Source organism: Capricornis sumatraensis, chromosome 4 (genome assembly GCF_032405125.1).
Source record: "Capricornis sumatraensis isolate serow.1 chromosome 4, serow.2, whole genome shotgun sequence".
NCBI classification, from domain to species: domain Eukaryota; kingdom Metazoa; phylum Chordata; class Mammalia; order Artiodactyla; family Bovidae; genus Capricornis; species Capricornis sumatraensis.
The window spans coordinates 87,726,931-87,751,628 of record NC_091072.1 but is presented as its reverse complement, the minus strand read 5'-3'; the positions used below and the strand labels follow the sequence as shown (position 1 = coordinate 87,751,628).

The following is a 24,698-nucleotide window of genomic DNA, read 5'->3' as shown; positions in this document are numbered from 1 at the left end:
ATTTATCATTTTTATTGCATTTGACTCATATATTTTATGTAACTTTATGGTTTTAATGATTTCTGTATTTGAAGTCATACCTGCTGAAGACTTTTCCCAACTACTTTCTTCTAGCACTTTTGTGCTTAATTCTTCATATGTAACTTCATTAGAAATGTATTTTGGATAGAGGTATGAATTTGTGGTGCCAGATTACCCTTCTTGCTGCCCATACCCACTAAGGCTATCTGGTATTCAGTTGTCTGAAAACATTTTTTTATAGTTCAGGTCACAGATTAGAAGACTTTTCCATAAAGAGCCAGATAGTAAATATTTTAGGTTTCATGGGCCTGCTGCTGCTGCTGCTAAGTCGCTTCAGTCGTGTCCAACTCTGTGCAACCCCATAGACAACAGCCCACCCTGCTCCTCTGTCCCTGGAATTCTCCAAGCAAGAACACTGGAGTGGGTTGCCATTTTCTTCTCCAGTGCATACATGCATGCATGGTAAGTCGCTTCAGTCGTGCCCGACTCTGTGCGACCTCATGGACTGCACCCCACCAGGCTCCTCTGTCCATGGGATTCTCCAGGCAAGAATACTGGAGTGGATTGCCAGTTCCTTCTCCTAGAGGCTAAATAAAGGATAATATGTAGGTATTTATATAACCATTTAAAACATGGAAAACTATTCTTAATTTATGCATCCTACAAATATAAGCACTGTACTGGATTTGGCCTGCATTCAGTAAATTGCCCACCCCTGAGTTAGACTATTTATTTAGGCTAATTGGAATTCTCCCTTAACATATCTGATGTGTTTGGCCTGTTCCTAAACTCTTGTTCTGTTTATCATACTGATTCTGTGGAAGAACTACAACATAGTTGAATTGCTGTAGCTTTATAGACAATTTTCACATCTTTATATAAGATCTTTCACATCCTTCACAAAAATGTTTTTGACTGTTAAACATTTATACTGGTATTTACCTTATTTCAGAAGTGTGTGTTTCTTTTATTTCTGTTCTTCATGTCGTTTAGTAAGTAGGGTTTTATGGTAGCCATTTTCATTTTCTAATTGCTTTTTACTGATGTATGGAATAGTTGGTTTGTATATATATTTATTTTATAACCAGCTACCTGACAAAACTCTTCTATTATTTTTTGATTGAGACTATGGACTCTGAAAATTCTACTGTATTATGAATTTATATCTGAGTCACATGGTTTATTAGCTGTGTCCTTAGGCAAGTTACTCAGTCTCTGTGTATCTGAGTTTTCTCATCTATAATACATGACTCATGGGTGGTTTTAAGGACTGAATGAATAGCTATATGCAAAACTTAAAGAAGAGCAAATAGTAAATATTAAATGTGGATGCTGATAAGAATAATTATGACAATCCATTTAATTCTTTTTGTTTTTTTTCAGTAGTTGTGTATATCATCTCCAGGTAATGGTTATTTTGTGCTTTTAAGGCTTTTGAAGAGAAAAAATTTTGACATAGTAACTGGGACATTTTTGCAATTTTTTTTTTCTCCCTGGTGAGAAAATAATTTTCAATTGTAATTTATGATAAAGAAAAACTGGCCAGTAGTTGAGTGAATCTTCAGTCCAACTATCCAGAAAAATCTCGGAAGCAAAAAGACCTCCAAAACCTAACTGATTCCTATCTGCCCTGACTGTAGAGCATGTAACTTGTGTCTTCATCATATGCATGATGGTAGAAGTATTTGGGAAACTGTTCTTTGTAAGATTGTGTGCTGATTAAATTGCTAAATATTTCTTTAGAACTACTTCATATTTTCCAAGATCTTTTATTTTAAGAGATGCCTGTACGTATATGTGTCCTTTTATAGAATGCTGAGTTTCCTGGTTTTAAGGTATAAAAGTAATTTTATAAATATTGCAGACACATTACTTAAATGTTTTCACAAGATTAAGTAAATCATAGGCAGATGTGAGCTTGATTTTTCCCTTTCCCTTTTTTGAATCTTAGTGCTGCCATTTATTAGGTCTGAGACTTTGGGCAGTTCTGGTGGAGGGAACTTACAGAAAATGAAAAAATATTCATATTACATAATAGACAACTCTTTGGGGACAATATAATCTAAGCAATGTAGGGTTTTCTTTAAAAATATATCTGTAATAAATTGCTCACATTTTCTAATCTAAGTCTTTGTTGCACTCATTTGATAACTTAAGCATAAGCATTTTGGAAGCACAAACTTGTGGGAACCCCTTTTTCCTTGTTTTAATATGTGCTGGAAAGACATACAAAATGTAACACCTGTCTGTCCATACTTTTAAAAAAGTAACTCTTAAAACCTATTAGAGTAAGCTACTTCCCATTTTGACAAATAGCAACCATTATGAACTTCTACCTTTCATACTTGTGTTAGCCTATAGCAATTATGGCAACTAAGATTTCTCTCGGGCCAATTAATAATCGGTAGTTTATTAAAATCTAGTCTAAAATAAGGATACCATCTATCACCATTATTGTTGTCATATTCATAATTAGTATTTCATTACATATGGAGTCATGCTGGCTGACTCTCCAGCTCTTTGAATTTGTTTCTGTCTCAGGAGCTTGCACTTTGCACATAGTTTTTTCTCACTCCATCCATGTACCTGCTGAAATATTTCATGTGAGAAGCCTCTCTGATCACTCTTTTCCTAAGTAGTCTTGTATATAATATCAGTACCACTCTTGCTGTACCTTCTAACTTCTTTCTTGCATTTTAACAGGTATAACGCCAATCTCTACCTGATGTATATATTTATTAATTATTTGTTACCCTGTCTACTGTGGTAGAATTCGTTTAACAAAGGCAAGGACCTTGCCTCTCTAGTTTACTGCTGTGTTCTTAGAACTTACAATAAGGTGTAGGAGACAGTAGGCTCTTACTGAATCTTTTTTAGAGAAAGGGAAGGAAATGAGCTGATATTGAAAATAACAAAGTTAACATTATTTGCAGATGATATGATTGTTTACCTAAAAATCTTTCAAAATAACCTTTAAAACTTTTAATAGAAAATTTGAATGTGTATAAATATGTCAAAATTTTATATGACAGCAGTAACCTAATAGAGTTAAATGTAAATAAATCAGACTCTAAAGAAATTAGAATTAAATATCAAATCATTTGAAGGGAATGTTCTAAAATCTCAATTTCATTGGCATTTAAATAATCTTCAGACTGTATTTTAAAGATAAAGTTCTATTTATAAAAGGGAGTTAAAATGATACACTTAAAAGCTATAACAAATTTTGATATATCTGCAAAAATAATTGCAATATGTTATTCATTAATAACAATCATAAAAATCCATAGTCAGAAAATACCATTTCATCCTATCATAGTGGTAGAGAGGGTCTTTTGTTGTTTTTTTGATGTTTTTCTTTGTTTGCTTTTAAGTGGAAGAGTAGTCATTGCCTGAAAGGGAACATTGAAGTAACTTGCTGTAGAAGCATAATTAATACAAACTTTGTAGAAAACGGTTTAGCGGTGCATATTAAGAGCCTTTATCATGCCTTCTATAAATTTGTGCTTTGACTCTGCTCTAAAATTAAGACAATAAAAGATGTTCATTGCCATACTCTTTTTAGTAAAGATTTTGCGTTAAATGTTCGATTAGAATGTATTACATTGACTATTTTAGCATATATTATACTTAAAAAAATGTTATTCTTGAAAACTTGATGTTTTAGTCAAAATTGCTTGAAATGCCTGGTAAACTCATAATTTGTTATTGGCTTGTGATTATAAACTACCAAGGCCCTATGACTTAATGACTCTTGTTTTTCTGCCTGCACCCTCCTTTGTACCGTTCTTCTTTTTGTCTTTTTAATATATTATTTTCTCATAGTCTTTCTTTTTGTTTGCTAGATTTCATTCTGACTTTAGTGGTTTCTTATTTTTTTAACCATACTGTTTTTAATTTTAAAATATTTTTCAGATTGTATCTAGATTTAAAGCTTTCTTTACCTTTGTTTCTTTTTCTGTTTGTATATATTATATAGTCAGAGTCATATATCTTTGCTGTTTTCGTCCTAGAAAAAAATGACAATGCTCGGAACTATATTGTTACCATACCTTTAAGTTTATTGTACAATGGATTTTTAAGGAACACTTAAAAGTTTATTTCACTTTTAAATTGTTTTTGTGGTCATGGAGTTTTAATTTAATAAAACTTTGTTGTATTTTGAAGTCATTTGTTATGGAGAAAATTATTTCTTGACCAGATTGATTTTAATGTTTCTTGAAGTAGGTTTTGTGACTGAAGGTACATTTATTGGAGGGAATATTTGTGAGAGGTGGTCACTGTTGGGAAGCATGAGGGGGACAGAATAATTAACACTTCTTTGCTGTTACGTATTGCTGGAGCAGTTTTGCCTATTATTAGGCAAAGGAGCCAGATTTGCCTACTATAAAGTTTTCAAATACAAATTTTGTAAAACAAAATAATTTTAGACTTTTTGGTCATGATTTTCAGAATTATATCTAGTAACAGTGGAAATGACTTAAAAGCACAGTTTCTTGTTGATTTCCTTGGCTTTCTGTATATTGAGCAAAAAGATAAAGGAGCTCTTTGTTGAGTGAGGGAAATGACTTGAATTACATTACTATTTCCTCTGGTTGTTCCTGGTTTTTAGTGTTGGTTTTTGACTGAAATGTGTGTTGTAGACTGAGAAATGAAGAAGAATATAATTGTTATGATAGTTTTACACTGGGAACACAGTAACCTACTTACTGGTTGATTGTGTGACATTTTACCTAGAATTAGTTTGATAAACTTTTTTTCTTAAGCAAAAATGAATATAAAACTAGGGTATTAGTGATTGCTCAGTGACAAAAAATCTGCCTGCTAATGCAGGAGGCACAGGTTCAATTCCTGGGTCAGAAAGATCCCCTGGAGTAGGAAATGGCAACCCACTCCAGTATTCTTGCCTGAGAAATCCCATGGACAGAGGAGCCTGGCAGGCTTCAGTCTATGAGGTCACAAGAGTCGGACTCAACTTAGCAACTAAACAACAACAAAGTATGTCTCTTGATCTAAAGTTCTATATTTTTCTAAGACATTTATCTGTATATAGTCAACTTTCAACATTTAAAAAAATTATGTAAATTTTCTGTTGTCTGCTAGTTATAGTTATTTCTGTGCCAGTGTACATTTCTTGAACATTTTTCTGTTCTTACAAATACCATTTCTACCCCATATTCCTTCATTGTGTGTTAAATGTATTTTAAAGTCTGTTTTTACCACTGATATGTTTCATGAAGCATGCTTTCAGAGTTTAAAAATACATACCACATGGACTTCCCTGGTGTCTCGGACGGTAAGGAACCTGCCTGCAGTGAAGGAGATCTGGGTTTGATCCCTGGATTGGGAAGATCCCCTGGAGAAGGGAATGGCTGCCCACTCCAGTATTCTTGGCTAGAGAATTCCATGGATAGAGGAGCCTGGTGGGCCACAGCCCATTGGATCATAAAGAGTCAGACACAACCAAGCGACTAACACAGACCAATAGGATTGATTTCATAAGAAATTATATATTTGCATTTTTGACACATTTTGAAGTCATTTGAATATATGTTTAGCTGATCAATGCTTATTTTACTTGGATCCTTTCATATTTCTGTAAAGCAGCATTTACTAACCTTCCTCATGTACTCATACATAGAGAAAATTATAATATTTAATGTGTCACACGGGTAGTTGGGTCACCCTACTGCTCTTTGATTCAAGTATTTTTGGCCCAGGGATCCATTCTTCCTTTACCTTCGTGGTGTCTCCTCCTCTGCGTTATCTCTCAGTGCTGAGAGGAGTGATACCTATAACTCACTTGTGAATGTATAACCTTTGTGAGAAAGTAGAGAAAATGTCTGTTCTTTGGAGTTATTTACACAGTAAGCATATACATTTCTGGGAAAAGTAAAATTTCAGTGGTCCATTCTAGAATATTTACATTATGTATCGTTCTAAGTCATGGGTTCATGTTGGCCAGCATCTTATATGTGAAGCCTGAAGAAACTATTCTCTTTTACTTTTGTTCATAGATTATAATGATATAGAAAATCATGATTATTAAAGCCTTCTGTCACCAACTTAAAGCTTCATTATACATTTTCTTTGATCTTTTTCTTGCAAGTTGGAAATGAACTTTTAATGTGCTTAAAATATTTGTGGTTATGTGGTAATAGTAACAGGAATTGTACCTAACAAAAGAACTTGGTCAGGCATAAAATGCATATTCTTTTAGTTTAATTGTTTATATTGTTTACCCTTCAGATTTCAGAAGGAATATTTATAAGGTTTGATGCTTCTTTAGAAAATGTGTTGCTGTATTTAAATATAGTGTTTAGTGTGAATTTAGCTATACCCCAGAAGAGTCTGCTGTGTGTCATTAGTTTAAAACTACTGTGTATAAAAACTTTCCTGAATTTCAGAATAATTAAAACAATTCAGAATTTCAGCATTAAAATAGCAGGAAATGTATATTGTATAAGACTCTACTGGTAAAATATTTCTCCTCCTGGCTTTCTTAATGTTGTCAATGTCGACCCAGTTCGTCACAGGAAACCAGAATGGCCTCTGATAGTTCCCTGTCTGATGAGTCTCCATCCACCTCCTTTCCCCTTTACCTCAACCATTTCAGTAGGACTCTTTTTTAGTCCCGCTTCTGTTCTAACTTAGTGTCTTACCATTTCCATCCAGTTATGCTCTTGGAATTATCTTCCCAAAGCACACAGTTTGATCATGTCACTTCCCGGCTTAAAATTATTTTTCTGGGATATCTCTGGTAGGCCAGTGGTTAAGATTCCGGGCTTCCAAAGCAGGGAGCCTGCCTTTGATCCTTGCTCAAGGAAGTAGAATCCTACGTGCCACGCAATGTGGCTCCCAAAGAAAGTGTTAAAAATTATATTTTCTCTTTATTGCCATAGTTAGTAGCCATCTTTGCATAGCATTTAAGAACACCATTTACCTCTGGCCCTATCATACTCTTTATTTCCCATTCTTCTGTGCCCCAGTGTGCATAGGGTTGGCCTTACCTCCTTTTCCTAATTACTCTATTGTTCAGTCACTGTTTTTTCTTGTATTTTGTTTTCTAATTATGTCACTAGCTTTTATCACACTCGCTGCATATACTTTCCCTGGAAGACCCCTCATCTGTACCCACATCAGATGTTAACACTGTACAAAGTATTCTACCCTTTTTTAGAAATAACTTTCCTCCAGTGATGCTTTATACTTCCTTTAGAGCATTTACCACATTGTGCCTTGGAACATAATTAGTTGTATTAATGTAATTCATTCTGTTCTTCCACTAGATTATAACCCTTTTGATGACCTGACTCATATGTTATTTAATTAAGGTGTTTTGATGGTTGCTTAATATAAGACAGGGAATACACAAACATACACTTAAGCATACACATTTCCATTTACTCAGTTTAAGTATCTAGCTTTTTTATAGCACTGCTACATGCAGTGCTAGTCTCTATGAGGAAATAAAAAATGACATGTTCCATGAATACAACATGCCTTCAAAGAATTTTATTCTGGGCGGGGGGGAGATAATGCAGTAGATTGAAGGGCATTGTGTACAAATGCCATGCCTGTACATACAATGCACATTATATACCAGGTGTAAATGTTTTTGTAAGTATTTTGGGTTTGTCCTTTGGTGTTGTACCATGTCTCCGTGTATATGGTTGTGTGTGTATGTCTGTTAGATTTTTCTACCTACTTAATACACATCAATTATTTCTATATAAAAACCAGTAGCTATTATAAAATACAAAGCTTTCTACTTAGATAATTTAATTTTCAATAAATAAAACAATAAACTGAATTTAAAACTTAGCTTAATATATTATTTAAGAATCAAGTAATTTTAAATTTATAGAGACTGACTTGAGGTACTGTCTTCATGTATTTATTATCCTAGTTAGCTTTTGTTTTTTTTAAGTAAAGTAATGATGCTGTCATAGTTTTATTTAGAGTAATTTGGAGAAAAAACACTTTATAGTGATCAAAAATTGTATTTTATTTGCATAGTTGGATGTCATCCAGTGTGATATGCTCTTAATTAATGTGGAATTCACTATGCAATGTTTATGTTTTTCTGAAGATTGAGAAGAAATGTGGATTTGACTCACATACTATGATATGTTGTATGTAAAGTGTCAATGCAATGCTCTGTGTACTTTCTTTATGCTCTAATATAATTAATTTGTTTCTAGATGCTGGCATCACCATCTACATCAGGTCAGCTGTCTCAGTTTGGGGCAAGTTTATACGGGCAACAAAGTAAGAATTTTGTATTTATTCTGGGATACTTTACTTAAAGAAAAAAGTAACTATCAAATAAAGAATAATGCTGCCCTTGTGGGTTTATTCTAGGATTTAAAAGGAAGGATATTTAATTTTCAGTTTTCCTTATTTTACTTAGCAAAACCTCATTATTTCAGACCTTTCTAATTCACAATTATTTGGATATAGGGTAGATCAAAATTTACTTCTACCTCTTTCATATCTGTATGTTCCTTTGCAGTAGTTTTGGAGAAGATTTGCTAAACAAATTAAAAGTAGACATCCTCTGTGTTTTCAGTTAGAGGAAGTTAAAGGATTTTTGATTGGCCAGTTAAGTGGGTTGTTTTGCTTATGTTTTTTGGCCTTATTATTAATGTAAGCCCATACCTAGCAGTTTGTGAAATGCTCTCTTTGTTTAGCAAATACTTCTTTACTGCAGCTCACTCTGGGTATATATAATCTCTGTTTTTGACTCATAGTTCAATGCTTTTTCCATATACAAGATTTTATTTCTTATTTTGTGTTGTAATAACTTTTATAGCGCTTAGCACAGTGCCTAGCGCATAGTAAGCGCTCAATAAATGTTAACTATTATTGTGACATAAAATTTTTATAAAACTAAATTAAAAATTGTCACCAATTTTTCAAATTAATTTTCCAAACTTATCTATTAATAAGGTATAGCATCTCTCTTAATGTCAGAGACTACTGATTTCTCATCTCTTTAGTGGGAGGGAAGTGTTAAAAGGGGTATAAATTCCCATGAAAAATTACAGAATAATAGAGTAACTGAAGCAGATAATATGATAACCAAGTAATTTAACCAACTTCAAATAAAACTCAGATATTTCATTTTGAACTCTTTCCCAATAAAAGGCAAATTTTGATAGATATCAGAGTAGTTTGTCATACCACTTTACCCTTCAATTGTGTATTGAAATTCAGCAGGGGGAAATAACGTATTTTGTTAGAAAAATACATTATAATTTCCATCTTATTTTTTTCTCTCCATCTTTTGTTTCATAGCCCTATTTTTGTTGATACAGAATTAGTAAGGAAAATTATTAATCACTTACTGGTATTAACAGTTTTCCTCTAGTTAAGTAGAAAACATTTTTAAAGCCTTTTATTACACAAAAAAGATGTTGCTTATTTATCAGCAAATATTCATTCTCATTATTAAGGGAATATTATTAGCTAGCTGTTTTGTTTGGACTGTTTTTGTTTGAAATCTACTACTTTCACTTTCCTGGTAACCCTTACATTGGAAATATCTAGTTATTTTAAAGCTTCCCTTTATTTCTATAGAATCACTACAAAGAACTTAAGTTGTTTTCCTTTTAAAGCCCACAGTTTATCACAGTAGATAATGGAAAGGAAAAAGTTAAATTTGAGAAGCCAAGATTATTTAATGAAGAAAGAATGTCAGTTATTTTACAGCGTTATCAGCTGTAATGGACTTTGAAAATGTGACCTAATTTTTTTAACCAGCAAATGTGAAATTGTAATTGAGCTAAGTAAGAGCCTGGACTAGGTTTGGAATATAGTTATTTCATTGGTATGATAAATGTTTATTGACCTCTTAATTTGTGTACATGATTATGCTGATAGTTTTACAAAGATTAATAAATGTGGAAAGTTATTTTCATTAGGAAAGATTTTAAGGTACTTATTAATTTAAAAAGAAGTCATATATGACAAATCTTTCCTGTTGGAGTTTAAAATAATAAATGGCTATATTACTGTAGCAATGAAGAACCAGTGTTTTCAATGCATGGCTTATTCTTTTAACTGACATTGTAGGTATTAGCTTATAAAAAAGTGAACCATAGGTCACCTGGAACTGAAATGTCTCAAGTCAGGAAGTAGTTATTTCTTTCTATTGCACAGGCCTGGAAGCTACAACTAGTAAAGTAAAATAAAATAGAGCCTGCATTCCTGGGCTGTCTGTTAAGATAGACCTAGCAGGGCCAAAGTAGTTTGAACCTGGTCAGAGAGAACATCAGCTACCATTTAGGATCACAGCTTCGGTAGTACAAGTAAGTCAGAAAGAGAAAACTTGAGGGGCTGACCTTAATAAAGGATGGGGAGATAGAATAAGTAGGTAGGAATAGATTGATGATGCTATTCTTATGGCAGCTAATTTTAATTGTGCATTGGACTTTATACAACAAAGTTCTTTTGCCTCCCAAGTGGATTGAGTACCACTATTAACTCTTTATTCAGATGGGCAAAGTTCAGTAGGAATTTGAGCCATTAAAATGAAGGTCTATTGTCTGTTTTTGTTCTTGGTAATTAGAGAGATTAGAGGTGGAAAAGGTGAAGAAGGTAGAGTGCCCTCTCCAAACCTCAGACTCACTGAGTTTAAACAAGGGAAGGAGTGTTTCCTTGAATGGATACTGAGCTGCTTAAAAGTGGATTTTGCCAGATTTGGGTGGAAGTGATTGTGTAGTACATAATGATACCCGGAAAACCCTGGACTTGGGGCTAAGTGGGGGTTCTAGTATAGTATAATTGTATATAAATATGTAATTAACTTTTCATCTAAGGGTTTGTGTGACTGCTGTGCATCAAGTGGTAACTGTAGAAGCTGGTGAATGGAATCTTGTATTAAAGTTACGTGATGTTCTCTACTAGTGTGTAATATTTTAAGTACATTGTCTAGGTTTAAGGACCTCTGGGCTCCCTGAAGCTGTGTACTGGATTGGAATGATCAGGGAACCAGAAGTTAATTTCCCTATTTTAAGGTATTCAATAACCCTATTAAAGGTTAAGGGACTTGCCTAAGATAGTAAATAGTAGAGCCAAGATTGCCTTACTTTACAAGTTTAACTTTTCGAATATGAGTTTCTTTGAAACCTGGGTGCCACATATTACTTACTGAATGTCATGACTCTGGAGGGCAATTTACACAGAGTAGAAACTATAAATGTTAAATCCACAGACTCCAAGAGTCCACTGAGTGAGGAATTATGATAGCAGTTATTTATTTATTGTGTTATACCATGAGTGAAGAATTATTCCAGGATTGAAGAGTGTGGCAAATAACAAAGTTCCTGTTTTCATGGAGCTTTCATTTTAATGAAGGAAGACATAGAATAAGTATGCAAACATTTAGTAAACAAATAATATTCTGGTGATAAGTACTATAAAAATTACCATATTAGTGGATGAGTGGATGGGATAAACAGCTTTCAAGTAGGCAAAGAGTATCTCTGACAAGGTAATACTTGAATGCAAACCAGAGTATTGAGAAGTGGAGGTCCTTGGAAAGATCTGGGTAAGAGATTTTTCAGGTACAGAAAACAGTGAATGCAAACGTTCTTAATTCATGACAATGTAAGAGTGAACCTCATGTGTTAAAGGATGAATGAGAGGCCCAGAATAATGAACAAACGGGTAGCAGATGTCAGATCATAGAGTCTTGTGAAGGCTTGATAAAGAATTTGGATTTTATTCTTAAGTTTAGTGGGAGGGAATTTAAGATACAGTTTCCTTTTTAAAATATCACCTAGCTATGTAGAAAATGAACTGAGTGGAAGTGGGCCAAGTGATAAGAAGAAAGGGCAGTTACTGCAGCAGTCTAGGCAAGAAAATAGGGTGGCTTGGATGAGTGACGGAGATGTTGAGAGGTGGTTAGATTTGGGATATTTTGGACATACAGCTAATATGATTTGGGGATGTGGAATATGAACGGAAGAAAAGGATCAAGGGTGATCTCTAAAGTTTAAGACCTGCATTACTTTGTGAAATGTGCCACTAATCTGTTGTGCAAACTTGGGTTGAGGAGGAGTGTAAGGTATCTGTAGGAGATTGACACAGTTTATTCCACAGATAGAGTACCACCTGCTGTGAAGATCCATACAAATGTTGTTTGGGAATTGTGGCTGGGTTCTAACATAGCAGCTTCTCATAGTTGATTATGTTAAAGCCAGGTTAACTTCACCCATGCTTCTCTCGTATATCTTTAGTGCTCAGAAGCAAGCCCACTCTCCCACCAGGCATATATCTCTTGTCCTCACTTTCACACATCTCGCAGTTTTCTCAGATTGAACTGCTATGACACTTTTACATCACCCCTCACCCCAACCCAACTCCTAGCACCACTACCAAATGCCTGACTAGGGGTCTTTCTTTATTCAGCTCATGTACAATATTCTCTAGCAAACATTTTCTGATCCCAAATTCATTCTGCTTTCATGTCTTGAGTTAGAGGCACCTTCCATATACACCCAAGTATACTGTACGTGTACTGCATGTAAACACCTTGATCATAGCAGTTTGGGTTTTGATTTTTTGATTTAAATAGCCTTTTATCTCTGTAAAACAATAGGAGGGAAAGAATTCTAGGTGGGGAGAAGGATATGAGTAAAAATATGGGGATATATTTTGGGAAGAAGGCTAGGGAAATTATGAAGAAGAGTGTAAGTTGAGTATGTGGTGTCTAGAAACTGGAGTTCGTATTGGGTGAGTAAAATATTAAGTTGATTGGAAAAGTATTATGTCAGTTATATCTCAATAAAGCTGGGAAAAATAAAGACTAGAAGAATTTTTTGGTGTTGACAGAGCACTTTAAAGAGTAAACAAACTGAAATTGGATTTAACTATACAACAGTGTTTCTCAACCCTTACTGCTCCCTTCCCCCAAAAAAAGAACACCCACAGAGTTAAAAAAAAATCCCACTGCCTGTGAATTGCTGGACCCAGACTAAGTCATGGTTTCTGGGCAGGGACCCAGATGTTAAAGTTTTCCATATGATGCAAAGGTTAGCACCTACCATAGGAAGCAGAAAGTGTGATTGGTTGAAATTAGAGACAAATTGAATCAGTGTATTTATTCTTCATTGTTTGTGATCTTGGGCAAGTCACTTAATGCCTAATGTTAGTTCACCTATAAATTAAGTTGAATGACCTTCATCTGTAATTTAATTGGATACTCTCTGGAGACTTTTTTATCTCTAAAATTCTTTGATTTTAATGAAGGAAATGGCATAGTGAAATAGTATATAGAGAAGATTAACTAGATTAGTGCAGGACAAGCTGGAGGTAAGAGTATATGGGGATAGGTAGGAGGTAAGAAGATGGTTGCTCTTTATGTGTGGGCAGGACAGTGAGTTAAGGAAGCCAGTTGCTTTGGGAATGGAAAGGGGATAGTTGAAGACCTCTTAAATCAATTAAGTTTTCTCCCCTCTTTAAAGATTTCAGGAGACTCTACGTATGAGTATTCAGGAATTTGGTTGCTGTTACCTTTTTTCTTTTTACTTACGTCATTAATGCTATTAATTTTTAGCAAAATATTGAATAAAGTATGACATATCATGCCATAACTGTTTAAGGAATATGCTGTTAACCAGTTTGTGCAGTGGAAGTAGTTCATGGAAACATTTCTTAGGTGATATCTTGGATTTCTGAAAAATGATCAATAAAGAATTCATTTTTTGTTTAGCACCCTGCCAAATAATAGGAATCTATTTAGAATATGTTCATTTATTTCTTCTAATACAGTATTATACTTTATTATCTCTGTCAGATTAAAGAAAAATTTGCTTCAGATCTATAACCTTTTAAACTGCTTTTTAACTGGTTATTTTTTTGGGGGGGAGGAGTCCATTCTTTTATTTCTTGTCTGTAAAAAAGGGATAAATACCTTCTCTATAATACTTTATAAGGAGATGAAGTAGCATAGTGCTTCACGTAGTTCTTAGGTGCTTGATATATTTTATTTAATTCTGCTGTTCTTCCAATACACAAGCTTATGTGTACATATTTAACCATTTCTACTTGTAGTTATTTCATGTCAGTTTTTTTTTTTTTTTATGAGCTGGATATCTTATTCCCCTTTCAGCTTATACATCTTCTGGTATAATATTTTGGGCTTCCCTGGTGGCTTAGTTCATAAAGAATCTGCCTGCAGTGTGGGAGACCCAGGTTCGATCCCTGGTGGGGAAGATCCCCTGGAGAAGGGAATGGCTACCCACTCCAGTATTCTTGCCTGGAGATTCATGGACAGAGATGATTTTTTTGTGATGTTTCTAATTTTACTAGTAAAAGTAAAATTTCCCTTCCCTTGACCCTACCCCGTTGTAATATTAATAGTTTGACTCAAGCAACTCAAATTTAATGACTGTGTGTTTTGTTCCTAAAAATAAATCTCTGTTTCTAGTCAGTGGTATGTATTCTATGTGTTTTAAAGGAATTCAGTTGAATTTAAAGTAACTCCATTATTAAGTATTCAGGGGTTATTGATCCAGTTTGAAATTGATGCATTCCTCTTTTCTTTTGATTTTCTTCCCCTACCCACCTGGCTCAATAAAATGCAGCTCAGACCATTTGAATTTATTAGCTGTTTTCATGAAATCAAAATGTTACAGGAAAAATAAAATTAAATGCTAATCTTTGAGTTCTTTATTTCATACTGTCATCCTCTGCTTTCCTCACTATAGGTTAATTCAAGTGTGCCTATCTAAAATTAATTAAATAAATTATCTTACCCATTCTTGTTTCCTTCTCCAGAAGTTATTTTGAAAATGGTCAGATAATCTGCAGTCTTGACAATATTTCTCAAGTTATATATTTTCATAATACAGCATAGTATATGAAGGGTTGAAGTAAACAAATCTCTTTAGTCTTTAGAAGAGCTTACTGAAGAGCCAAAGGGTGCAATTCTTTTTAACATGTATGTTTATTTATAATGACGAAGATATAGAGAGAATGAAATGGGAAGGGAAAGTAAATCTAGAGGAAAAGGAAACTTGACAGATAATAGAGAAGATGAGAAAGCAAATGGAGGGGAAAGATAAGATATGTTGGTTTAGAAAAAGTTTGAAGAGAAGTAAATGTGTTCAGAAAAAGAAAGCAAGAGAAAAAAATAGAATAGATAAAGGGTGTTACAAGTCAGTAAGTACTCACAAGGGTGCTTATTTACTGTTTAATTGGTTTCCCATAGGGTTCCAGTTAAGAACACCAGGAACTAAGAAATCTAAATTCTAATCTTGGTTCTTTGAGTCACCTTGGAGAAGTCAGTTAACTTATCAGAGGCACAGGTTCCTCATCTGTAAAATGTGAACATTGGATTAGGTGATCTCTAAGGTCCCTTCAGGTTCTAAAATTGTATTTTTCTTGGTGGTCAGTAACTGTGAGAAACACATTCCTGTAATTTGCAGCTATAGCTGACTTTAGAACAGCATATTTAGGGAAAAGGATGTGAGCTTTTTCTGTCTTGTTCACTGCCATATCCCCAGCAGCTCACACAGTGCTTGACACATTAGGCACTCAAGAGATGGTTGCTTAGTAAGTCAAGTGATGTGAAAAGTGTCACGTTGGTGGTTCATTATGGGAGAAGCATCTAGAGGGCCTAGAGGAAAGCTAGTGTGCTTGAGAAAAGGCAAAGACTTAATGACTTCTGAAGAAATCTTGTGTGTGCTGGTTTTTAATCTCTTGTTCCTCCTTATTTTATCCTAAATTCAGAGAAGTGGCTGTAGCTAGTGGTATACTCAAGGTCATAAAACTTGTAGTGACTAGACATGCATATAATGACTAAACCAACATATAATCTAGTTCAGTTCCCTTTATGTATGTGACTTAAAGAATAGCAGAATCAAGCTCAGGTCTTCATGGAATATAAGTATATATAGAATGTAGTAGTTATATTAAATTGGATTTGTTGGCTTCATTCAGCTAAGATGCAATTAAGCTACAAGCTGAGTACTGAAGCTGACAGATTCCAGCTAAATCTTCGGGATTCACTGGTATCCCAAATTACAAAGTGGTACACTGTTACGCTAGAAGATAAATTTGCAAAGATATTTGAAGGAAAATATTCAGAACATATACAATATATTCCAATTTTTTGGAAGTCATAGTTTCAAAATATTCAGGTCTTTGAAATTCTTGAACCCAAAGTTAGACCAGAAAGAGGGGGAGGGAGTCTGATGCTTTGTGCTAAAATCCTCTTATTCATTAACTTTCATTCTATCTTGCCATTTTTATTTAATCTCCAGTTCAGAATAAGTGTAGTTGACTGATACGCCATTCCACAACAAACTAGAAACAGAAGGCATCTAAAAGTATGAGGATAGAGGGAAGGAGGCATACTGGCATTCATAGGCAGGTGTGATGACAACATAAGTGATAGCTGAACATCATTACTTTTGAGAGATAAAAGGGGAGGAAAGCATCTAGGACATTAAATATCTATGATAATTATTCTGAATTATTCAGAAAATAATCATTGATATCATTTTATATTAACACCAGGCAGGAAATGATTTATCCCAATTGGTTGATTTTTATTTTAATGTTTTGTTTCTGAGTGGTAAACTCAATAGTTTTTTTAAAGTACACATATTTGAACACATCTAACCTCACATCTGGCCCCATAAATGGTAGATAAATAGAAGGTCACTGTACTTTGAAATCTTTTGAAATATTATGCATTCTTATCTCATAGCTATATCAGGTTGAGTTTTTAACAGTTGCTGACATATTGTGTTTATAAAAATTGTAATGTTGAGAAATATGTATGTGTAAATAGTAGTAAATTAACCATTTTTTAAATGCATTTAGAAAGGATCAAATAAAAATCTAAACTACTTCAGCAAAGTGGGGATTAAATGTCTGTGTAACTCAGTTATAATTTAAAACTTAAAACACAAGATTGCAAATTTCTTAAAGGCATATTTGTACAAAATGTTTCTTATTGAAACAAGTCATCTAATTTGTTATTGGCAGACATAGTATATTGTAAAACAGAAACATGAAAAGAAGATAGAGGAAAGCAAAGAAGAAAAAATTTAAAAATGGAAGCAATATGAAAATTCATAATATGAAATTTCAGACAAACATTTTTGTTAAAATCAGATTAGAGTCCATTTGGAGTGAATTGAGTATTTCCATTTAAAATTTGCATATTATTTTACGTTAGGTCATTTTTAAATGTTTTAAATTACCAACTCCAGAAGATGGATAGCAATTTCATTCCTGATGGCAATGAGTTTCCTTCTTCTGAATTTTTTTAATAGGTGCACTAGGCCTTCCAATGAGGGGGATGAGCAACAATACCCCTCAGTTAAATCGCAGCTTATCACAAGGCACTCAGTTACCGAGCCACGTCACGCCAACAACAGGGGTACCAACAATGTCACTTCACACGCCTCCATCTCCAAGCAGGTATTTATATTGATGGACCAGAATATTTCTCAAATGTATCTTTGTAGAGTAAGCAAGCTTTTTAATTTTTTAATAAAGTAACTATTTATTTGATTTTCTGGTTCAGTGCCTTTCACTGAGGAAAAGAAAGTTGATACCCTATGCTCATTTAATTTCATTGCAAATTTATAAGTATAGTGTGAGATGCTTTTATCTTGCAACTAACATACTGGTTATCAGCTGGGATAGGTATCAAGGATCAATCACCACCTGGGGAGCTTTTTTTCCAAAAAAGCAAACTCTCTTCCTCAAAGGAGAATGTGCAATTTCAAATCACTCCTCAGATGATTTTGTTTATTGCTCCCTCACCACACATCCATTGTTATAGTGAGAATAAAATGAAGCAGATCACAAAAATGATGCATATTAGTATTAAGATAGAATGACATACATTTGGAATGAAATTCAAAATATATATGTGAAATATGTTTGTATTTTATGTGATAGTCACATCAATAGTTCTCTCATCTTTGCTATCACTGTATATTCTTCTATAATTTGCCCTTTCTTGCTGGTTTGTTTACTTTGACTTTTCAGAAAGCTTTTTTTTTCTTTTCAAATGACCAGACAAAAGAATTAAATGAATAAAAATTTACAATGCAATTTGAACGTATATCTGAAATTCTAGGGTTAGGTCAATTGATTATTTACAGAGAATTTTAATGAGTGATTATAGAGAGCTTATTTAGTATACTGGACTTCTTTTTCAGGGGTATTTTGCCTATGAATCCTAGGAATATGATGAACCACTCCCAGGTTGGTCAGGGCATTGGAATTCCTAGCAGGACAAATAGCATGAGCAGTTCAGGGTTAGGTAGCCCCAACAGAAGCTCGCCGAGCATAATATGTATGCCAAAGCAGCAGCCTTCTCGACAACCTTTTACTGTGAACAGGTAAGATATTTATTGATACTGTGTATAATTGTTCTTTCTGGGTATTTTCAAATTTGCCTTTTCATATTCAACGTTCTGTTCTTGAGTCTTGGCTTCTGTTTCATAAGTGTGTTTCATCATATATTTTGACCAAAGCTTCTCTTTTTGTTACACATAGCAATTTAAACTCCCAAACTTAAAGACATAACTCTTTTGAGAATCAGTTTGCTTTTTGTTGCTGTTGTTAGAAAAGGATTGTTGTTAGGTTGCCAACCAGCAAAATTTTTGTTGAAATGTCCTTTCTCTATTAAATGAGGCTGGTCACCTGTGTGGTAAGAGCTCCATATTTATGAATAGCACTGGAAATATTATTATTGCCTTGCTTCATTTATCCTTTGGTTAAGTTCCTTTTCAGCCAAATTTCTGTTTTGTTCTTTGGAGACTTACTGACCAAAGACCTTTTGAAGACTATATCTGTAGTATTTGAAATAGTGTCATGTCCTGGGATTTAAAACAAAAGGAAGAATTTGTGCTTTTCACTCCTTTTTCTGCACTGTTATGCTGCTATGCAAATAAAAGTTAGCAATATTAAAAAGTTACATATTTTGTTAGGATTTTAAAGCTGTTCAGATTATTTCTATGAGCATTATGTCTGTAATACAGGGCTTTCTTTACTGTGAAAGTGATATTTTAGTTTGATCTTTTTTTAATGGGCAGCGTAGTGGGTAAAGGATGTAGGTACTACCATGATACTCATTTAATTCACTTTCTCTTATTTAGTACTTGTAAATTCTGAATAAAAATAGGTTATTAAGCACATTTCCAATTTAATGTTCATCCCATAACCTCCAGTTCTTACTTTAAGACTTATATGAGCATTTCTTTTATAATTTTGGCTGCTCTTTTAATTTTTACCAAAGTTATTTCTGTAAAGGGTTCTCAAGACTCATCTCCTTGACAGTTTCCTAATCATGTAATACTTCTTGGGCTTTAACACATCTTTCTGCATTCTTGTAGTATGTTATTGAATGTATATTTAAAATTTTGCTTTCCCATGTTTTTCACATTCTAGTTGTAAATACTTTGCTTGTAAATTTTCTTATATATTGTCAATGAAGTGTGGGTCTCTAAAGCCCTGCTTAGTACTATAAATAAGATGTATTATTATGGAATGTTTTCATCTCTTACTGCTTATTCAATGTTTGAGGGTACCTCTATCATCAGCAGTCCTAACATGGTATTAAACAAAAGTTTCTGTTGACTTTTCTGCTCTTCCCTAGAGTATTGTTTCACCAGCTGCATTATTTTATGAAAATATTGTTTAGCTTTGGCTATAGTTAGTTTTCCAAATCTAGGCAAAAAAAAAACCCTGTCATCTTCAGTTTAACCTTACTCATAACACTAATACAACTGTCTTTTTATCAGACTATTTGATGTTAAAAATGCATTCTTTCATTGTAGAACTTGCATTAACAGTTCTTTTTGATGTGTTTAATTACTCTGACCTCACTTTAAATTCAGCCTTATTTTTTGTTTGTTTGTTTTCCCATCTTTAGGCTTGTGTAGAAAAGGGAGGCTTTGATAACTATTTATTACCAAGTACCTTAATTTAGAATTAAGGGTACTATGGAGAGATTTTTTTAAAAAATAACTAAAAGATAGACTTGATAAGAATGATGTGTTTTAGAACACTGAATTCAGTTAAAGAAAAGCATCACTTAATTCAGGTCAACTAAACATTTATTGAGTACCTTTTGTATCCTCCTGAATGCTAAGGGCAAAGAGATGCAAAGGTGTGTCTGACATGAACTCTATCCATTCTAGTTGGGAAAAGGCAGTCTATATGAATGAAAATCTTTTATGAAAAGTAATAATAGCACATTTTACCAGTAGTGAAAGAAAAACAAATATTCAAGAATAGTTTTAAACTAAATCACCTGTTTTTGAGTTTAGTTACTTCTTCCAGTATATTCAGTAAGTTGACTCGCCAAGTAAACAGAATGACACCCTTAATCTGTTTTCCTCAAGCTTTATATAAATTCTTTGCTTTTTGTTTTTTAACTGATCGTTTTGGTTCTCAGTTGTTCATGGAAGGATTTTAGGGAACCTTTAAATAAAAATATTCAACTCAGAAATAAAATTAGTGTTTGTTTTTAGACATGTTGTTTTATATGAGGAGATCAAAAGTAAACACTTGTTTTTCTTCATCTGAAAGTTAGTGTTCTTACTGTATATCTAAAATTATTTTCTATGTACCCAGTATGTCTGGATTTGGAATGAACAGGAATCAGGCATTTGGAATGAATAACTCCTTATCAAGTAACATTTTTAATGGAACAGGTAAGCTTATTCTGGAGCTAGTACCCTATAAAAATATGATAGATCTTGAAATATAAAGCAGTTCAACGTACTAGTCTTAAAATAATTAAAGGAATTTTTGTGTTTAAATGATAGAACTTAATTTAGGGGAGAATTTGACAGGAAATAGGATTTAATTCAGTCAGTAGTTAAAAGATGGTTAAATATATTTTTTCACTTGGCATGGTATAGCAGTTTTATAACCTCAGATTTGTTTCCTTAACACCTGGAGAAAGCATGAACGTTAACTTAGTCTATATTTGTGCCTCAGAATCTTTTTGCTTCAAGAGCTTTTCTTATCCTCAGTCCTTTCACTGTAGTCTAAACTAGGTTGAGCATTGTGGCATTCTGGCTATAGAGACCCAGATTGAAGAAACCTTTAAAACTATATGGAGCACTTACACTTTTTTCTTAATAATTTTAATAATACTAATTTTTGCATTTAACTCATAAATTTTTAATCTGGTTTTATGTGTAAAATTCAAAATTTATGTACATAGAAAGCCAATTCTGATTTTGACAGTAACAAATTTTTGCAGTCTATTGGTTTCTTTTATCAGCTGGCTTTAGACAGAAGAGAACAGGAGGCTTTGTTACTATTCTGCTTCAGGTTTTATCTTCTTCCACACTTGCCTCCAGACCCTTTCCTGAGAAAGCAAATGAAGGATGTTGTTATAGTCATAGGAGCAGAAACGAGTATGATTGTTGAGAGAGAAATACAGTAAAGACAGTGGAAGGTGAAAGAATGATCAGTGAAACGGGGTGTATGTGGAAGCATGAGATTAGCAATTGAAATGATAGTTCTGGCTATTGGCTTTTAATTTTTCAACATTATTGTATGTTTAGTAGCAGCCTGGATTGACCAAGTAACACTTCAGAATTTCAGTTTTTTGCATTTAAAAAAGTTTTTTGTTCTGATATGAAGTACCATATTCCATTGTTTCTCAAAAGCACGTTTTTTTCATATTTAAATATCCCTGAAATTAGGATGCAGATCATAATTTAATTAGAGAGGTTTTTTTCCCTCATAAATGAACCATAAAGTGACAGTGTGTCTCACAGTGCCATCTTATTTTCTGAAATATGGTTTATACACTTCCATAAATTTTACAATTACTTTTTGAAGTCATTTTTAACTAAGTATATTTTACACTAGAAAAGTTGTTTCCAAGTCTTAAACCCTAAAAATAAAAATTTGTGAGTTAATACTATTTTTAGTTATTTTTAAATAATATATGCCAATTTTAAACTCCATCTTAGAGGACCTGAAGAAGTGTATTAAAAGTTAATGCTTACTGTAAGTTTATAGTTAGAATTCATAACCAAGTAATTCAAGAGAGATTACTTTTTAAAGTACTGTATAAGCTATTGATATGTCTTGTTGCCTTTTTATATAATGCCTGTTTAGAATTCAAAATTCATAAGCTGCAGTTTTTTTAAAAGCAACGGGTTTTAATTATTTTATCTTTTACCCTTCATAATTTTAAATTGTCACCTGACTTGGAATGTAACTGTTTTCTATGAACAGAGTACTCTTGAGCTGTTTCTTTCTGAGATCCTTCTAGTTATGAAAATTAGAGAAAAATTAAAGTAAACTGAAAGAGGGGGCAGATAAATTGAAAATGGTTAAACACACTAGATGAGACAAATCAAAGAAAAACTATAGTGCATACTAACAGTAAGATAGAAAATAAATTCTTCAAAAATTAAGAATATAAGATGGTTAGAATATTAGAATAATTAATACATTGAGAAGAGATCAAAGTAATGATTAAAATAGGCAAAGTAGAAATGTTGGATTAAATTTTAGTTTTTAAAAGGAAAGAAACTGATGTTTTAAAATTCAAAATGAACAGATATTTTATTTATTCAATTTATTGAGCGCCTACTGTGTAATAGGTAATATAAACTTCTGGGCTTTGTGTCATATTCTCATATAATTCACTCACCAGACATGGGAGCTCTACATATATCCTGTGTTCTCCACCCTACTTATACTCTCAACTGCAAAACACACACACTCACATACTTGCATGTATACACATTTGTATATGGAATAGGCCAAATAGACCAAAAATATCCTTAGGGATTCTGTTCCCATTGCTTGTGCCTCAAATATGATTCAGACCATTTGCAGGAGGCACTGTCGTTATCACACCAGTGTTATAAATGAAGCCCCAAGCATTCCAGATACAACCTCTGTTTTTGAATATAGTGAAAAGAACAATTTTATCACAACAGTCTCCCCTCTTACTAATCAGCAACTTAAAACTTGAGTACCATCTTTCACAGGGGAAATAATGTACCACCTTACTCCTTATTATCTGTCTTAAGTCTCTAGGATTTGGGATTGTTACTGTGTAGTAGGTACATACTGCTTTGCTGAGTTGTTCATAAATTCTTTCACATGAAGTCAATCCACAAATATTTATTGTACATTTACATATACCAAGTACAGTGCTGTACGTTGTTTAGGAAGAAGACACTGCCATTTCAAATTTTATTATAGTTAGTAATAATCTCTTTAAAATGTTTGTAGAGCAGTAACTAGTTTGTTTCTTCTTATTTAGATGGAAGTGAAAATGTGACAGGATTGGACCTTTCAGATTTTCCAGCATTAGCAGACCGAAACAGAAGGGAAGGAAGTGGTAACCCAACTCCATTAATAAACCCCTTGGCTGGAAGAGCTCCTTATGGTAATTAATTAAGCTTTTTATGGATGGCTAGTGAAAATTTTCTGTTACACACACGCACGTGTATATTTGCATGCATGTGTGTGTACACACATGTATTTATGTATTTTCTAATCAGAGTAATGTAGTTTTGTCAGAGTCGATAAATGTAAAGTTCTTTTTCTTCCCAGAATACCATGATAGCAGAGTTAAATGGGAAAAGTTAATTTGTATAGAAACCCCAAAAGGAAGTCTTCATTGGTATTCAGAAGTTATTTTCTTCTGGCATTTCTGCCTTAGTACACCTTAATAATCTATGGTTTGCCTTTGTTCAGTTCATCACACTTTTTTTTTTAAAGAATACATTCTCACATTCCTAGTAATTAATAATAACTAACCATACACTGATGATTTTTTCTAAGCCAGTTTCTCAACCTCTACACTACTGACATATGAACAGATAGTTTCTTGTAAATGAGAGACTGTCCTGTGCATTGCAGAATGTTTATCAGCATTCCTGCCCTTTGCCTACTCAATGCCCAGTAGCACCCCCACCCCTACTCCCACCCTTTGTGCACGCCCCCCTCCCCGCCCCCTTCCCCCCCGCCCCCGGCCATTGTGACAACCGCAGATGTTGACACATGTCTCATGGGAACAAAAAATCGCCTCCTGTTGAGAACTGCTTATGGGTCATGTATATATAGTTTATGTAGACTCTTGGTCACCACTCATACCCTTTTTCACTGTCTTTAATAAATGAGAGATTTGGCTAGACATGGGAATTATGTAATAGCAATATTTTTTTGTATCCTTTGCACATAATTGTTTCCTTTTGGTAGAATGTGATAAAGACTAATAGTAAAAACTTAAAGGGATCATTTCATCAGTTCTAAGATACCTGTTTTTCCCATTTTCAACCAGTGTGGGTTTATGTTACTTTCAGAATATGAATACAAATAATAATATGTAAAGAAGGGAAAACTTTATTATTCACTTTCAAATGTTTCCTAATTAGCCTTCCTCCGCACCAAAAAAGCAAAAATGATCTGCCCTGGAAGTTGAGTACCTAGCTACTTGATTCTCAGTTCAGACTCTAATGTTTTTAACCTTTCCTCATAGGTCCATTTTTTCATCCCTTTAATCATTCCCGTTGCTCTCCTTGGACCATCTCTAGTTTCTCCATATCGTTCTTGAATTGTGGAGCCCCAAACTGGATATTGTTCTCCAATAAGGGCCTGACTAATGCCAAGTATAGTGGGAGGATTACTTCCCAGTTCTTGCATGTTTTACATCT

General features: G+C 33.6%; 1 protein-coding gene across 3 annotated transcripts in view; it reads left to right on the top strand.

The window, feature by feature from the left end:
* The window catches only part of CNOT2 (CCR4-NOT transcription complex subunit 2), a 126,101-nt gene that overhangs the window by 87,349 nt on the left and 14,054 nt on the right, over window positions 1-24,698 (top strand). For all 3 annotated transcript variants that reach the window (XM_068969828.1, XM_068969830.1, XM_068969831.1), the window contains exons 4-8: window positions 8,226-8,292; window positions 17,316-17,463; window positions 18,213-18,395; window positions 20,635-20,714; window positions 23,303-23,428. In XM_068969828.1, the coding sequence (XP_068825929.1) occupies window positions 8,226-8,292; window positions 17,316-17,463; window positions 18,213-18,395; window positions 20,635-20,714; window positions 23,303-23,428 (604 nt within the window). The remainder of the gene's footprint in view (window positions 1-8,225; window positions 8,293-17,315; window positions 17,464-18,212; window positions 18,396-20,634; window positions 20,715-23,302; window positions 23,429-24,698) is intronic.